General features: G+C 41.5%; 1 protein-coding gene across 6 annotated transcripts in view; it reads right to left on the bottom strand.

Moving 5' to 3' along the window:
• Npas3 (neuronal PAS domain protein 3) overlaps window positions 1-18,671 on the bottom strand; it is an 839,406-nt gene that overhangs the window by 107,242 nt on the left and 713,493 nt on the right. For all 6 annotated transcript variants that reach the window (XM_048361745.1, XM_048361746.1, XM_048361747.1 and 3 more), the window contains one exon: window positions 13,258-13,432. In XM_048361745.1, coding sequence (XP_048217702.1) covers window positions 13,258-13,432 — 175 coding nt within the window. The remainder of the gene's footprint in view (window positions 1-13,257; window positions 13,433-18,671) is intronic.

The following is an 18,671-nucleotide window of genomic DNA, read 5'->3' as shown; positions in this document are numbered from 1 at the left end:
GGGGTCAGTTATTTCTAAAAGAATGTTTCCTTATAAATGGAGTCTTTACAAAAGGACCCCATTTGGAGTTTGTGTGTTTAGAAGCACACCTTTGGGGTTTGTGTGTGCCATGTAGAATCCAGGCTCCCAAATCATATAGCTGGAGCCTGGTGTCAGTGGAACCTAACATCAGATATAATACACAGATTACAGCTTCCTGCCACCTAATCCTTGGCCAGCTTTCCCAAAAGGAATAAACTCATTAACAGAGAATGCTTAGCACTACAAAATTAATGATACTATGGATCAAATACTGCCTGTGTGCTTCAATATTGTTCTAAGTGGTTTACACACATGAATTTACAATACCCTTTATAAGGTATGGTACTATATTAATTCATTTGAGGATAAAACCAATAAGAGATTATCCTTGGATCATTCTCCAGCCTAGAATAAAGGGCTCAAATTTTTGTATGGGGAAACTGAGGCACTTATGTGTTAACTTTCTGGGTTACCTACCTAGTAGTAGGTAGGTACTTACATATGTGTGAAAGATACAGAAATAGTTTGAGAGTATGTCCTAAAATTAGGATTAGGATTGTCATCTTTGTATGTAATCAGCTCCCTGGTATCAGGGTAATTTGTAAGTTACCAGACTGTAGATTTAAAAATCTATAATCTAACAACTGTTCTATCACTGTTGTAATTACTTTCAACATGCAACGTGAAACCGTAGCTTCTATTGTGGATGATCCTCTTGTATCCCCTTCCTGTGGTTGTCCCTGCACTATCACTGTATCTCATCTGAGTACCCTGGATATCGTATATACTGGTATTAGAACTAGGGAAGTGAAAGGGAATATCAAAATCAAGAGACAAAGGATAAAAAGACAAATGACTCCAAAAGCAATACTTGCAAAACCATTTGGTGTAAACCAACTGAAAAACTCATGGGGGGAGAGGGAAAGAGGGAGGGGGGAAGGAGGGAGGAGGTAACAAAAAGTACAAGAAATGTACCCAAGGCCTAACGTATGAAACTGTAACCTCTCTGTACATCAGTTTGACAATAAATAAGAAAAAACAAATAAAATGTATGTAAGGTGCCAAAAAAATCTATAATCTAAGAAGTGCAATTTAACTGCTACCAATAATACAAAACAACCTATTATCTGATTTCCACCATTATGTTAGAGGTAGCCTTAATCCTATTTTTATACTTAAATCTTGCTTTGGGGTAGGGGAACCATAGATTTGTATGCTCTAAGTAACTGAAGAATAGGGAGGAATTTGATAGTGTGCTCCTCAAAAGCTCAGTACTATACCCCCCCAAAAAAGTGGGACTTGGAGGGGATAGATCTAGTCTTGAAATTTTCAATTAGTTACTAGATTCAACTAGAAACCTACCTTTATAGGAAAGCTTGAAAGGCACCTTGACAACCGATCAGAAAAACAGTGTTCTGGGACCTGTGACTATGTTTGTACTAGGACAGTTCTAGAAGAGATGAGACACATCCAGCTATCAGAAACAAGACCATGTATAGTGCTTCATTATGTGTTTCAAGGGCATGTTAGTGAGAGTCTCTCTCTTGAGAAAAAGGTGACTCTTACTCTGGTGAGAAAATAGTTTGAGGTCCCCTCCAAGGGGAAGGGAAGGGTGTCTTTTGATCATTGGGGCCATTCCCTTGGGAGGCACAGACTCTCTGTTTTCCTGTGTGTTGATACGATTTCTTTCTCCCACACTCCCTCCCAGTTTTGGACATCCATTATTAGGTGACACAGTCAGAAGAGGCCCTTGACAGAACCTGAGCCATGTTGTTTCAACTTCCAGTAGCTAAACTGTAAAACCAAGTGATCTCTTTTCCGTACTTCTCACCCACTTCCAAATAAAAATTGCTTTATTCAATAAAAAGAGAATGGCTGGATAAAACAGAATTTTTTTGCTCATTTGTTTGCCTTTTGCTACTAGGGATTGAACTTGGGACCTTGAGCTAGGCGAATGCTTTGCCACTTGAGTCATGCCTCCTAGCCTCTCTTGGCATTATTTTTGAGGCAGTCTTGTTTTATCCTGACTGGGCCTAGACTACAGTCTTCTTACTGGTGCTTTTCCTTGTCACTTGGGATGACAGGGCCACTATACCCAGTGAGGATGAATAGAGTTTTAACTGTTTCTGATGTGATCAAATTAAGGCGTGTGATACACGTGAATAAAACATAGAGAAATAGCTTTGAAATTTGAGGGGATTAGATATTAGTATTTCATCACTGGGTATGGTGGCTTGTACCTGTAACCCTAGCTACACCAAAGGCTAAGATGAGGAGAACCTTGGTTTGAGGCCAGCCCCAGCAGACATTCCATGAGATTCCCCTCTCAAAAGAAAAAGCTGGTTATGATGGCATATGCCTATCCTCCGAGTTATGGCAGAAAGTTCAAACAGGACAATCGCGGTCCAGGCCTGGGGAAAAGTGACTAGAGGCATGAATCAAGGGGTTGAGCACCTGCCTAGAAGGTCTGCATGCAAACTCCAGTATTGCAAAAAAAATCATTAAGAGTAATATAATTTTTAATTTTCAAAAAATTTAAAGGTTTGATTACCAGTTAACAAAAGATAAGACTGGTACAGGTAGGACTGTTAATCCCAATCATGAAAATTTACGACTTGAATGATTTCTAGAGTATTCAACATAAGCTTCTAACTAAAGATTGTTCTCCAGGTACTTCTTGCCTTTTTCTAAATATTATTATAACTATAAATCATTGTATATTTTTTTTTGTCTTTGCAAGACCTCTCAATAATTCTCCTTACCAAGGTCTGCTCATTCATTTTTGGATCATGGTAACAGTTCTAATCTTCTCTATTCAACCCATTAGACCATTTTTGCAAAACTCAAGGATCTAGTACGAAGTGTGGTGAACACGTCAGTTATCCCCATTGCAGGAAAAACTATTCAAAGGTAGTAGAGCGGCCAGAGAGGAATGATGAGCGCCCCCTGCTGCTGGGCCCAGGCAGGAGCCCAACAACGATTTCAAGTGATTTGCTGGGCTGTGCCTTGGAGGTATGGGGCTTGTGTCAGGCTGCTTGGGTTCTAATCTTGGACTGTCCACCTATTAACTGTTAGGCTTTTATATGCTTTTATTTTAAATTTTGTAATAGTCCATTTGTAAAATGGAAGAACCAATGGCACCATTGTCACAGTACTTTGTATGGAATGGATAAGGTGGATAAGGTAGTATATACAGTGTGTGTCACAGAATGCCTGCCACATACACAACGTTCCATGCATAGGCACAATTATGTTGCATAAGAGATTCAGGAGCTCCTGGGGAGTTGTATGATATGGCCTTTCTAAATTTGAGCTTTAAATTGATAAGTGATAAACTAATAGTTTGGTTGGGTCGCCTCTGTCTTTAATGAGTAATATGTAGTGTATCGTGCCAGTCTCAGATACTTCACGTGGGAACCTCAGCTGCTCCACGATCTGGTCCCCACCCAGATCAGCATGTCCAGTTTCTTTACTGACAAAGAGAAACCGCTTCCTACTCCCTAAGGCAGCATTCTCACCCACCCACCTCCAGTGATGTCTCCTGAGAGACGGCCTCTGCCTCTCTGATCACAGGTTGATTTGAAGCAGGGTACACAAACCATTCCTCCTGTCAAACCAGCTGACAATCACTGAACTGCTCCCTGATTTCTTATACTGCTTGACATTTTTATGCCACAACGGAAGAGAGCAACCCCATCTTCTTTTATCTGGGTTGTTGGCTGTGTGTAAATCTAATGATGATCCGTTTCCTAAAGGCAGGGGTTCCATCCACCCCCTGAATCTCTGTGCCTACCCAGCAAAGTGTTCAAAACAAAAGGCCTGAATCCAAATTCCAGATCCAGAGACTATGCTGTGGGGGGGAAATCATTCGCCATCTCTAATGCTGGTTTAGAGTATTCTGACAAACCATTTATAGCTGGAGTGTGTCACTGTTTACGAATACATCATTAGTATTAGTATAGTATTTGCAAAAAGTCATTCTTGGAGTAGAAAATGCCAAGAGTATACTTTTTCAAAGCTAGGATTTCCTGCAGCTTGGTTGGTAGAACTGGCCCGTGGAAGTACAAGAGAGAATGTTTGAGGGTACCTCCCACTTAGGAGAGTTCTCTAGAGCCTCAATGAGTCTCCACACAGGCAGGATTGTCCCCATGAATCGGAGGCAGGGTTAGGCAAGTCTGAGGTGCTTTTTTTAATTAAGTAAATGGACAAAAATAAGCTGTTGATAGCATTCGGTGAAGCTCCTCGTGTACATGTCGGGGCATGCCAAAGCACTTGTTGCTAAGTCTGAGATGTTTGTGCCAACTTGTGCTCCTTCTCATACACCCCTCACATGGGGACCATTCCTAGAATGGGGGAGCTTCATCTAGGTTTCCTCAGTGTTTTATGCAGTGTTTGACACATAATAGATACTCGTTCCATGTTTCTTGAGAAATCTGTAAAAAAAAAAATCTATTAGCAAGTGGGCCTCCATCTTGAGTGCAAAGGTACTCTATTAACAGCTTGGAAAGACAGAAGTTCTTACCTCTTCTCAAGCTCATTTTATCTGGCAGTGAGTGTGTTGTGAGGGTCCTATGAAACCCTAATTGCGTTTCCTGAATGGACACCTCGAGGAGCACATGCCCATCTACTGATGGACGCTGTTGTTCTTCTTTCTCCTTGTCTATCTTCCGCCTGCCTTGGGAGATTGGGTCTGCAAGGAGGAGGCTGGAGAAATCCTGCAGCAGCTGGTCCCACACTCAGTGACAGTTTTGGTTGTGCTCCTGGCCAGGGAGTCATACAGTGAACACAGACCAAGATGCTGTGGTAGAATTTAGCTTGTGTTTTGAAATTCAGATGTTACTTTCTGTTCTCTATGGCACAGGAATTTCAATGGTGCAGGGATGAAAGCAAGGGAAAGGATGGCATTTTTGTTTCCAATAAAGTATGTGTGTGTGTGTGTGTGTGAACACGCACGCGTGCACCAGGACTGGGGCTTGAACTCACGGCCTGGGCACTGTCCTTTATCTTTTATTTGCTCAAGGCTGGTGGCATTACCATTTAAGCCACAGCTCCTATTCTGGCTTTTTGGTGGTTAATTCGAGGTACCTCTCATTGATTTTGTTATCTAGGCTGGCTTCAGACCTTGGTCCTCAGTTTTCAGCCACCTGAACAGCTAGGATCACAGTTGTGTCACACTGGTGCCTGACTGAGACTCTAACGTTTGATTGAGATAAAAACAATCTTCAAAAAATAATGTATAAGGAGAATAATTAAGTTTTTCTTTGGACTTCAGGACCTCCTTGGAGTAAAGTTCAGTGGTTTGATTTCTATTAGTAGACTATTTCTCTATTTTCCATCTATTTCTTTGGCTTGTCACCTACTCCAGTCCTTATCACACCCTTTAATCTTGGCTGCTAAAAGTAATCTGTATGGCTTGGGATAAGCCACTTAGATTTTCTAAAATTCTCCCCTCACCTCCAACTGTAGAACATCGCTAACAGACTGACCTGCCTCTGAATGATGCGGTGCGAATTGACTCCTGTAATTAGCAGTTTCTGTAGGAATGCCCACCCTTATCCCCCTGGCTGGAGAATGCTTTGCTGCTAAGGCTCCACTTGGAAATAACTGCTTGGCAAAGAGTTGACAACGAGATGTTGCAAACTTTACACAGAAGCAATATTTCCAGTATTTTCCCCAAGCAATCATGAGTAAATTGCCCACTAGGGGTGGAAATGGTTTCCAGCCAGTTGAGCCTCTTCTGATCTGTGCCCCCTGCAAGGCTCAGTCAATGCGAGGTAACGGGTCCTTTGTAAGTCTGCTGTTTAGTGCAGCTGAAGAATTCAGAGTGGTATAATTTGGAATGGGATGAATTTCTGTGCAGTGACATGTATTAAATGGCAAATAGTTTGTGCTTTGTTCAAAACAGGGGTTATAGAATCTATAATTTTTAATTATCCAATGACGAAGACAACCACTTTTTTTTAAAAGGAGGTAAAACAGGTCACCATTAACAATTTGTGTTGGATTTCATTTTAGAAAGTGAAAACTCATATTCCTTATTGCTACAGGTAAATGGAAATGAAAATTATCCCCTTGCAAGGTATGTAAAGAAACTTAAAGTTGACTTTCTAAATTCTTAATAGAAGATTTGTGTGTGGGGGGGAATACTACATGCAAACTGGGTAAACCTATTTTGTATTCTAATGATAAGATATTTATTCTGGCTTATACTCCTAGAGGTCTATTTTTTTTTAATTTTCATTAAGCAGTTGTACAAAGGGTTTTCAGTCCACCATGTCAGGAGGTCTAATGTTGAGGGGGATATTTGGTGACAGCCTTTATACTGCTAGAACCCCAAGAAATCACATGGCAAGAGATGGTGTGTGTGTGTGTGTGTGTGTGTGTGTGTGTGTGTGTGTGTCTGTGTGTCTGTGTGTCCTTATTTTGTATTTTGAGAAGAGGCATTTGCTTCTATTATTGAGCAAAACATCTGCCGCCCTGGGAAAACCATTATATTAATTTCCATGAAAGATGTACTTCTTTAATTTGGAACCACTGTGATCTGAAGTTTGGAAGGGAAAGTTGGGTACAGAATAGCATTTGGAACTACACTGATATCCAGCATCTTTCCTGGGAATGAAAGGGAGGCTGCTCCTCTGTAGCTAAGAGAGTCGCCAAGGCTGATTTTCATGGGTCAAGGTGTCAGATCCCAGAGGAAGCCTGAGGCGGGAGCTGTGCATTCTGGGAGCTGGCCTGGAAGGGCAGAGCTCTAGTACTGGAAAGAAGAGATTTTATCTTATTTTTCTTTAGCTCCCTCAGGCAAGATTCTAGAAGTACAAGGTTGCTTTGCAAGGGTCCTCATCAGACACTCATAAGGACCAAAGCTCACGCATACACAAATTAAGGTGGTAGGTGTGTCCAGTCCTTGAATTCCAGAAGAGAGCTGGAGAAAAGATTTTTCCCTTCTGTGGCAGGTAATCTTTTTTTTAGCTTAGCTGCGGATAAAGATGAGATTTAAAATTGCCTACTTCTTTACACTGAAAAAAAAATAAAGCACTTTTGAGGCAAAATAATGATTGTAAATTTGGCAAGGCAGATTTTGCTCAAAAGAAGAATATTAGCTTTTTCCTTCCTTGCTTCTTATCCTTTCCTACTTTCCCCTGACTGGCCTTGAACTTTCTGCCCTCCCATCTACAATTCTGAGATTAGAGACATGGGACACAATGCCCACCAAGTTTTGGCTTCTGTTTGCTGTGTGGGTCACATTCAGGATTGGCAAGAAGATACATCACATTTCACTTCAAAATAGTAATGACATAGTTAGGGAGAAGAAATAATTTTGGATTTGCACTTTGGGGTAACAACTGCGTTTATGCTCTGATCTCTTAGTAATATGAAAAGATTTCTTTCCTTTAGGGTGCTTTCTGACTAATAGGTGCTACACCCATGTTGACAAGAGAACAGGATTCAGGTGGGTTTGGAGAACTGTGAATCTGTTTCCATCACTGCCTTGGCCCCAATAGAGACATTTCATATTCAATCCATCAGAGACCACTGCAGAGCATTATCCGATGGATTTATCTTTGCTTATGTTGAATGAATATGGAACAGAATTAAATGTGTATTTACAGTTTGATAAACATTCAACATAAATTATACATTTTAATTTCATTTATTAGTTGGGGGCTATGGAAACTCAGAATTTCATTGCATACAAACACTATTCAGATCGAAGGATTAGCAGTTTCTCAAAAGGGTATACTCGTTGCCAGAAGAAAATCCATTTCTCTCCATTCACTACACGGTTTGTATTCAGCATTGTGTGAAGGCAAAAGAAGAGTACAGCTCTTCCCAGTGACTCTGGGGTGTGCTGTTTGTACTGCCAGTGTGTCTGACATTGTCATTAGGTACAAATCTGGCACTAATAACCTCCTATCATTTGACAACTTGTAGGAATGCTGTAGTCATTGCACAAAATTCAAGCCCTTTTTATATTACCCAGGCTTGGCTCCATCTTTAGCATTGGCATTCAGAACAGCTTCATGATACTATCTTACCATATAATGACTCTAAAAATCTCATACTGATTAATGACAATAACATAATTCCAAAGTTGCCACTCTATATGTAGAAATATATTAGCAATAAAAACCAGCCACTGTGTGCCTTTCCCCAATAGGGGATCTCTCACTTTTCTCTGATTTTTAAAGGCTTCAGATCAATAACTGGAGTGACATTATTAACAGCTCCCTCAACACCTTGGCCAGCACTAATATTAAATCCATTACACCTTCTGTTTGACATTTGCAGTACAGCAGAGAGTGCTGTAGATACAGTCACATTGTCTGGGGACTGGGGTTGGCTGTGAGGTTAGTAAGATGGTTTCTCTCTTGCCTAGATTCTAAATTCAGTTCATTGATAGGAAACCTGAACCAATCTAGAAAAAAAATTCCACTTGCAACCATACACTAGATGGTAAATAATTCATCCGTAAAAGTGCGAGTATTCCATATCAGTGTTTTAAAACAAAATTCCATTTGATCTTCAAAGAATTTTTTTTGTTATTCTTAGTCATTAGTTCTTCTAATTTTATCATTCAGAGCAACTGCCTTTAAATCATTCAGGACCTAGGCATACAAGCATAGAGATGACACTACTATGTATGTTTACTACACCACCACCCTCAGGCTAGATTCTACCTGAAAACTGAGACAAGACAAACCATGGGTTAATCACATGGCTGAAGTTATTCTACCCTCAAAGTACTATCTCATGCATTTTGCTAAATTGTCTAAGTCCTAGTGCACTATTGATTTCTCCCTCTATGTGCTCACACCCATTCAGCAAGCTGCAAGGAGCCTTGGTCCTCCTTGAATTCCCTCCAAAGCAGGGTCTTGTATGTCACTCTTGCCAGTGCCCCTACAGCGGGTGCTGATTGTTAGCTAGTGGGAAGCAACCACTGGGGACAGATAGGAAATTTCATCTTGAAGACAGAAACATCATATCACATCTATCTATAGAAACAAAACATCATGTGTGTATGTATCATATATAATGAATAGCATTTTTTTCTTGGTAGTAGGTATTGGGTGGTATTATTTTTTTCCTGCTTGTTTATATTCTTTTGATTTTTTTCACAAATATAAATTAATTTTATAATAGAAAGAATATCTAGGAATGAGTAAAAACTATATGACTCAAATGAAAATAACTCTGGGCCTTCAAAGTAGGGAGGTTTTTTTTTCACACTTCCCCCAGGATTTCTTGAAAGAATACCTTTCCAGTTTACTAAACATTTAGAAGACCAGGCATTGATATTTATAAAAATATGAAATTAACACACAGTATCCCAAGATGGCAGAATCATTAAGAGTAATGAGAAAGTACATGCAGATCTACAGGAAGAAAATGAATCTTCTACACAACCTGTTCAGCAGGTCCCGACCTCCCCAGGCCCATGGAGCCCATGGGAGAGATGAAATGGTGGCATGAACTCTTTCCACAATGTTCAGATCCACTCCTAAACAGGGTCTCTTTAGAACCTTTAACCAGGCCACTCATTTATTTTTCTAAGGTTTGCCTTAAAGAGTTCTATGGGAGAAATATCTATTCAACTATTTGTAAATGTGCATATATAAGAATATGCATTTGGATTTGCTGCCACATAAAAAAGAGTCCCCTGCCCCCGTTACCTTGAGACTTATTCAAGACAAGACAATCACAGGACTGGCAGCTCAAAGAAATAGAATTCCTATTACAGCTCAGTATCGCTGCCTCTTAGTCTGGTTTAGTCACTTATTTCCTTTTATTATAATGCCAAATGTTATTTAGATTCCAGTCATTTAGTAATGCTACACTGAACACATCAGGCCTTCTTGAAATTTCCTTACCTACTAGTTCTTTCATTTTCATAATAACCGTATATCGACATCCCTTCTTCCAACCAAATTACACCAGTATGTGAAAAAGGAATCTGTGTTTTATCAGAGTTTAAAAGATTATGATGCAATGAACAACAGTCTTCAAACCTGTTCCTTCATGTTATTAAGAATTAGGAAATCTTGTTAAAATTCGTTCGGCTTTTAAGAAACATAAGCAGCTTTGGGATGTAGTGCCTGACATGAACTTTTTAAGTAATTCCCTTGGAGCGATCATCTGCATTAGTGAAGATATTTCGTTCAAGGTAGCACCTCTGCTGCTTTTCCGTATTTGAGCAGTCAATCTAATTGCTTTTTTTTAAAGCCAGAGATTGAAACTAACCAATACTACAGACTTCTAAGGCTAAGATAGCTTGACTCGAGATCTCTAATGGAGAGAGCTACACTTCAGGAAGAAAGCCCTTTCTGATGTGAGTGTGGCTAATGAGCACCAGTTGTTAAGGGATATAGGAAGCAGATTTTTCAATTTTGCTAGTTAGGATGGCTAAAGGAAGGCCAAATAAATTTATTGCACCTTCAGTTACACTTCATTGTTAAATGATAGAGTAGCTCTAAAGGTGAGAAAGATAATAGTTGAAGGAATATTCTCTTTTTAGAAATAAATACAGATATGTTCCCCTGTTATTTAAAATTAATAATAGGCGAGAACTGAGTTTCTGTAGTATACCTGGAATTGTCTTATGCCTACTCATGCTTTATAAAAGGCACACCATTTATCCTGATTCTTGTATTTAGATATTTATCTGTGTTTGTTCTTTTGACTCCAGCAGATACCATAGCAGAACCAACTAAGAGGTTCTTCTGGGTGACAAGGCACCCTTATCTGAAGTCTGGAGAGACATTAAGCCCCGCATGAAAGGCCAGGGTGGTCTAGCTTCCATTAGGACCTAATTGAACCTTAGGCTTCACTAACTGAAGTACAATAGCAATGCTGGAAAGGCGACGGTCTTTCTTTTTCTAGCAGCATATTCAATGAGTCCTCAACAAACTGAGGCATAGACAAGCAGGATGCTTATGGTGGTAAAACTCTGAGGACCCCATTATTGCATAGCAATAGTAGAAAAGATGGAGTAATCTGAAGTATGGTCTCAGATGGCATCAAGTTGCAGCAAAGTAGGGCTCGGGCTCCAAATCAGGAGTGAATTCTAGTTGAACTTCAATGGAGGACCCTAGCCTTATACATTAGTAAGCTTCCTACCAGGACCCTGTTGAAAAGGGACCCTGTTGGTTTTGTTATAGCAAGATAGCTATGTTGGAATTTGGATTCAAGGACTGAAGAGAACCTTCAAACATTGAGTTTAGGGAGCTAATGCAAACCATGCCTGTAATCCCAGCTACGCAGGAGGCAGAGATTGGGAGGATCATGGTTTGAGGCCAGCTTCCCCCTGCAAAATGTTAAGGGGACTCTAGCTCAGCTAACAAGCCAGGTGTGGTTCATGCCTACACTCCCAGTTACTTAGGAGGCATAAAAAGGCGGACTGCAGTTTGATGCCAGAACTGGGCACAGTGGGAGACACAACCTGAAGAATAAGTAAAACAAAAACGGGCTAGGGATGTGGCTCAGGTGGTCGAGAGGCTGGCCTAGAATGTGCCAGGCCCTGAGTTCAAACCCCAGTACTTCCAAAAATAAAATTCAAGGAAAGTCTACTTTCCTGATGCTTTTAACCTTAAAATTTTTACACTGCATGTTTGAGTTCTAAAGATCCAAACATTGGTTGCTTGATCCAGAATAGAGTCAAAAACTATTTTCACATGCTACTTCCCAAATATGCCCACATCTGAACCCTCTAATGATAGAAAACCAGTTCCAATGATCTCACTGACATATCTCCTCAGTAAAGGCAGTGAGCTATAGCTTAAAAATATGACTTCCCCCGAACAAAATGATGTTCCTTTTGAACAGTCTTAAATATTTTTTTCTAGTTTTCATGCGTAAGGCTAATAATGAAGGATGCCCACCAATGCTGAGAGTAACAAATATTCTGGAAACTCCAAGGAACTTCAACAAGCTTCTAAAGGGAATTAAAGTATTTCCCAAAGAGGCAAATACGTTTTTTTCCTCATCTGCATGAGCAAACATACCGTGATTATTTCTAGACAGACCAAGTTGAAGTATTTTCTTGGATGTATATAGTTATTTTAATAATAAATCTTGACTAGTTTTTCCATTTTTCTTTCTGATCAAATGCTATGGTGTTATATGAATCTGTTTGAAACAACAGAGGAAGTAAAAATTCCAAGCATCTTGGAAGAGTGCAAAAAATAATTTCCTGAGCAAGCAAATACAACTTTGCACTTCAAATCAGTCCTTGATTCATTAAAAAATCTTAAACTTCTCATGAGAAAAATTAACATTTAAACCACTGCTGCTTGGCCAAGCACTCCACCACACAAGAATATGAAATATCTCCTCTAAAAAAGTACAAAAAGGACAAAACCACAAATGTGGAACTTCAATTAATTTAAAGCCCCAATCAGCAAAGAATAAATCCTTCGCAGATCTAATTACCAGCGCTCTCGGAAGACCCAGGCCGACCAGCCAATCTTCCCTGTGTTTGAACAGCTTGATGAACTAGGGGACTGATGGATATCAAGTCATTTTGTTTAATTTATAAATGGATTTTCCCCTAATACTTAAATTATCATCAGTACAACACAATGAAAATGGGAACATTCTGAATGCAAAGTCTATAAGAGTCCTGGAATGAATCCCAAATGAGGAATGTCACCTCTGTTCATTCCTCCATACAATTGATCTAATTAAATACTGAGGGTGGAAAGGCAGTTGAAAATGTAGCCATTTCTGTTTTCTTTTTAGCCTTAATTTATCTGTTCACATCTTTCAAGTACCTTCTGATGCTTTGGGGGTGGGGGGGAAGGAAAAAAAAAGAAAGAAAACCAAACCCAAGATTTATGAAAATCCTTAATACTTTCAATTCTCCACAGGCTAACATTCCAAATGCTCCTCGGTTGTAGATTTTACTAAATAACACGCATACACGTTGCACTGAGTCGCAGTAACAAGAAAAGTAAAAATGTTCCAAAGCGACAAGCTTTTCCTCTAGCAACCTGCAAGAGGAACTCAAGAGTGCTTTCAGTGTGTATTGTTGGGGTGAAATTAGATCTCTGGATTATACTTATTAAAATGTCTCCTTATTTTCCAATCTCTTCCTTATTTAATTACGGCATGGAACCGAAAGCTGTGTGGAATCATTAACTACCCTTCCACCTATTTATAGGCTTTGCACACAGGTACCTGGAGCACACTCATTCAGCTCAGGTCCTGCCCACCAACCCACACGTCGGGCTGAATTCCCACCTGGCTCAGGGGTCTCGGACTGAGAAGAGGAAGATGCTGAGCTGGCTCCATCCTCCGCCGTGCCCTGCGACAGGAGGCCACGCCCAGGCGGAAGCTTCATGCCCAGCTGCTCGGCCATCTCCACGTGGTCTCCGGGGTGGACATAGTCAAAGACGCTGCTGCCTGTCAGCTCCACCTAGAGAGGCACGAGAAAGGGTGGGAGAGACTTGTCAGAGCGTTCTCACATTCAGAGCGTCGAGGAGAACGTGCTCAGCGCCCACAGCCCTCCTGCCTCCAAGTTCACCTGCGAACCCTTGAAGATGCAAGTTAAAAAAGACTGGGGTTGCTGTCCATCCCCCCCCCTCCCCGCAATGTACTTATTTAGCAATTGTTTCACACAGTTTCTTCCCCTCTCCCCATACACTGCTGTTTACAGAAAGACAAAACAGCCTGCACAAGGCAGAAGAGCCTGTCTCTCATCTGGCTGCTTTAGCCATCCATCACCAAATACTGACTGGCTTGTTTGGTTGATTGACTTGCTGGATGAGGGACCGAATTGTGCAGCTTTCTTACGGAGAAGTTGGGCTTTGTGTAAAAACAGTTAATAGGAACAGCCAGAAATAGCAGGGGAATATTTTCCTTAAAAACAACAACAACAACAACAACACAGATTGCCAAGATTTCTTTTTTAATGTCACCTCTTACCTCTATGTCTTTTTTTTTTTTTTTCTGGTCCTGAGGCTTGACCTCAGGGTCTAGGCACTGTCCCTGAGCTTCTTTTGCTCAAGGCTACCACTCTACCACTTGAGCCGCAGCACCCTTTCCGTTTTTTTCTGTTTATGTGGTACACAGCAGTCGAACCCAGGGCTTCATACGTGCTAGGCAAGCACTCTACCACTAAGCCACAATCTCAGCTTCTATGTAAATTTAAATGTAAGAAGTGCCACTTCCAAATATATGCAAAGGCATAATGTTTTCATTAAATATTACTCATTAGGTCTGTAATCATATGGAGAATTTTCTATGCAAAAGAGGTCAGCTGGGGTCTGAGGCAGCCTTATTTTTTTCCTGCTGGTATCAGCTTGTTTTGCCTTCAATCTAATAAAATACACGGTACAGATCTCCTTGAGGACTTCGTTTGCTTTTTTTTTCCAGAAGTGTTTTATTTTGTGTACTCTTTGAATGAAGCTGGCTCCCCACATAGAGGCAGAGCGTGAACTATTTGAACTGAGGCCTTGCCTGTTTTAGTGCTGTCAGACAGGGCTCCCGATGTCTGGGTCGCTGGCTGTCTGGGAGGGGGCAGAAGCGGCTGATAAGGACCAGCCTTACATCAGAACTTTCCTAATGCTCCTTTTAACAATAGCTGTAATGCCTCTAATAGAATGCACTTGGGTTGTAGGTATTACAGCAGGGAGAGGTGCGTTAGCAACAGGACAAGGAAAAGCTTTCTCTGGGTCACTAATGGGTTTGCCAGTCATCTGGACATGGTCTCAGGCCAGCTCGGAGGGGCTGGGCTATTCTATTTTGTCACAAGTTTCTTGGTAGACATTTACCTAGACCTCTTCCCACCGCATTGCCCATTCCTGTGGGATATCCGCCATCTTTCCAAATTCCACCAAGTCTGTACCCTTTCACCCTGCCAAGAAGCATGGCAGGGTGAGTTTTCACAGAGGGTGTGATGCCCAGAACAGTTACTCCCTTCTGAATTCTGAGTCCCCATACGACAGTCACATCTACTCCCACACACCATTTGATTAAAAATGTTCACAGTGTCCACATCTTCAACATCTATCGACAAAAAGAGGAAGAGCTGGGAAGAGGAGGCTACACTCCAAATTAGCTAATAGCTCTTCCTGAAAAAAAATAAAAATAAAAAGGCTTGTGTAACTTTTTACCCCAAATGTCCATTCTCTTGCTCTTAAATCACATTCTCCAGCTGTATTACCTGACCACTGACAACGTAATTTTACAATACCTATTTTCTTCCCTTTGGTATTGTTACTGAAAGAACATCAGGATTCAGCGATCAGCTCCTACCCTCTGGGAGGGGGGGATTACATGGAAATAATCCCTTTAATGTACGCCTTGTCTCTAAGCACTTCACACAGCAGTAAATGGGTAAACTGACTTTGAGCAATTAAGAAATTAAATGAAACTAATAGAATGTGTTTTAATATTTCTTGATAGTTACTTTGTTTGGGGATTAGTGACTTATGAGAAAGTCGCTCATTTTACATGGAGTCCAATTACAGCACTTTAATCAATATTTTGTGTCACCTCTCTCAGCGAATGTCTTCCTTTCATACTTCAGTGTGCCTTTTGGCACAGACCACAGGTTGTGAGGATGGCAAGAACAAGTAGGAGATAAAAGGTAGATTTTTCAAGGTGCTGCCTGTTGTATATCCATGTAAGCCAGTTACACAGAAAAGGGGCTCGGACCCCTATTTCTATGACCTGCATGGCTATGTGCCTATTTCCTTCCAAGAACCAAGCCTGAGCAGGGCACAACACAACATGACAAGTCCCCCTGTGCCATTCTGCCGGATGACACGGTGAGTACTTCACCAGCGGCATGGGCCACTAAGATTCCTCCAACCCTGATGGCCAGGTCAGTTCGGAGGCCTGGACACTGTCAGAGTTGACCACGTGTCCACTGCAGTTACAGCCAGATGCTTCTATACCAAGTGCAAGCTGTTGGGAATCATGACCTGACTTTGAGATCAAACTCTTCTTCCTCCCCAGAGGTGGGATCTTGGTCAAGTCATTCGACCTCCTCAGGCTTTTGTTTCCTATCAAACCAGCCAGCAATGCTGGACCTCGAGGACTCCACTCATGACGCATCCGGGATAAATCCCCTTCTCCCTACATGTCCCTGAGGAATGGTAGGAGAGCTGGGTGACAAACAAGACTCCATTTCCTAGTCCCCGCGCCTCATCTGAAAATGCAGTGAAAGCAGACAGGAATCCCGTGGGGACGTGGGAGGAGGAGAAGCAAGCGCTCTGCATTGCCTCCCCTTGTTGTCATTTGTAAGTGCGCATGGTGCACAGAAATGTAGGTTCCTGTGGAACCTGGCTTTGTGTCATTGCTTTGGGCTTTAGTGAGCAGAGGTACTTATAACAAAAAGGGTGCTAGGTACTTTGGGTGTTGATCACTCCAAGAACAACCACTCCTGACTGTGTGCAGGTACTTTCTGTACTCCTCTGAATGTGTGTAATGTCATACCAGTCTTTTGGATTGATATGCCCACTCCCACTTAACATACTGGAAAAGGCCATGGTTGAGGTAGGATTGAGTTTAGAGTCGGCTTTGATCTATCACTTCTGGCAGTAACATCTGGAGCCATAGAGGCTGAGGAGGGACCTCCGAGGAGTTACTCTGTCGTTCATCATTATTTTTTTAAGTGCAAGTCTTATTGTTTGAATTCAGGGCCTGGGTGCTTTCCCTGAGCTTTTGTGCTCAAGGCTAGGGCTCTGTCACTTGGAGCCACAGGTCCACTTCCAGCTTTGGGGGTGGTTAATTGGAAGTAAGAGTCTCTTGGACTCCCTTGTCCGGCTGGCTTTAAAAACTCAGTCCTCAGATCTCAGCCTCCTGGGTAGCTAGGGTTGTAGGTGTGAGCCACCAGTGCTTGGCATCTTCATCACTTTTAAGTAGGAGAGGAACTTGAGCTATGAAGGCATCAGGCTGAGAGCAGGTACCCTGGCATTCTTGGGGATCTGGATGCTTTGCCATAAAACTCCTGGGCCAAAGGGAAATGTAAAAGAAGGTGCTCTAAGTAAAACTAGATGGGGAGGGGGGGCAGACAAAACCCTACTTAATATTCACCTCCTATCTTCATCATTACCATCATTGCATCTTACATTTGTCTAACCCTTTCAGTGTTCTTTATGCTGCTTCCACTTCATTTGAGAACTAGAACAAAACCTATCTGTTAACATCTTCTTAGTTAAGCAATGAGAACTCTAGAGCTCTGAGGAGTTAAATTCTTTCACAAGCTTGCCTGGCTGTGTAGTTGGAGGAGGCAGACAACAGCTCAGTGGGCTAACTAGTTGTCCACTACATTTCTTGTAGCCCCATCCTTTCCCACTCCAAGAAGCCTGACTAGGTAAGACAGACTACAAGTCTCATTTTCAGCCACTAAATTCTGCACAGCAAAATAGATTACACAAACCAAGACGGGTTGCTCATGTCTATAATCCTAGCTACTCAGGAGGCTGAGATATGAGGAGCATAGTTTGAAGCTAGCCTGGGCAGGGAAATCTTGAGAAAGACCTGGAAAGTTTGGGATTTGCTTATTTGTTTGCTTGTTTGTTTATGCTTTTAACCTAATGAACAGACATTACCTCATGTTAGTTTTAAGTAGAAAAACCCAAAAAAATCAATGCACTGCTTATTAGGAATTTTCCAACCCCTAGTTTCTAGCTTCCCAAAACTTTTCCCCACTGATTAAAACTTTTCCCCACTGATTTCATGTTGCGTATGTAGCAGGGCTACCATAAATCTGGGAGGAAAAATGACAAGTACTGAGGCCAGGAAAAATTGATCTGGGCTTGATTTGGTCAATCCAGCTTGAATTTTGTTTTTCAAATATTATGAATGACATGATTATGTAATAATTTATAAGACGAGTGGTACTCTAGCACCATCATAGATGTGTTCTCAGCCCTTAGCACGTGCAGGAAGAGTTCCATCTTTCACAGACACCAGCTGAGTTCACTCGAGGAGAAGACTGTCAATGCTGAGGCTCAAACAGGTTTTGAGCGACTCTGAAGACGTCACTGGCCAACTTTCAGAACCCATTAGGCTCCAGATCTGTGGCGAAACTACTTCAGCTGGTTAGTTTCCACTTCCACACCCCATGTCCCCTTCTTCTGAATTGTAACATGGTTCCACAACAACACTGTGGGGAGACCCATTTGTCTTTTATACACCAAGCAGGCGTCTCAGTACTCCTTGCTTTCCCATGGAGTGAGCAGTACTCTGAACTACAGACAAGTACTGACAGTATAAGAGTGGGGCTGGAAGAGTCCGGTACAAATGAGGAACCAGCATGGATATTTTAAGTCACCTCCATATCGGAACCTATGAAGAGAATACTTTTTTTTTTAAAGGAGCATAAAACCTACTTTAGGATTATTCTTTTAAAATATTCCCATCAGCCACTCACTAGTGGCGCATGCCTATAAAATCCTAGCTACTTATTAGGAGGTTGAGATCTGAGGATCATGGTTCAAAGCCAGCCCAGCCTGAAAAGTCTGTGAGACTCTTATCTCCAGTAAACTACTCAGAAAAAACCCTCAAGTGGCGCCATGGCTCAAGTGGCAGAGTGCTAGCCTTGAACACGAAGAGGCTCAGAGACAGCACCCAGGCCCTGAGTTCAAGCCCCAGGACTGGAAAACAAAATTAAACAAAACAAAAACCTCTACTATATGAATAAT

This window comes from Perognathus longimembris, chromosome 14, assembly GCF_023159225.1.
Source record: "Perognathus longimembris pacificus isolate PPM17 chromosome 14, ASM2315922v1, whole genome shotgun sequence".
NCBI lineage: Eukaryota > Metazoa > Chordata > Mammalia > Rodentia > Heteromyidae > Perognathus > Perognathus longimembris.
The sequence above is the reverse complement of the archived record's forward strand: the minus strand, read 5'-3'. Positions and strand labels throughout refer to the sequence as shown.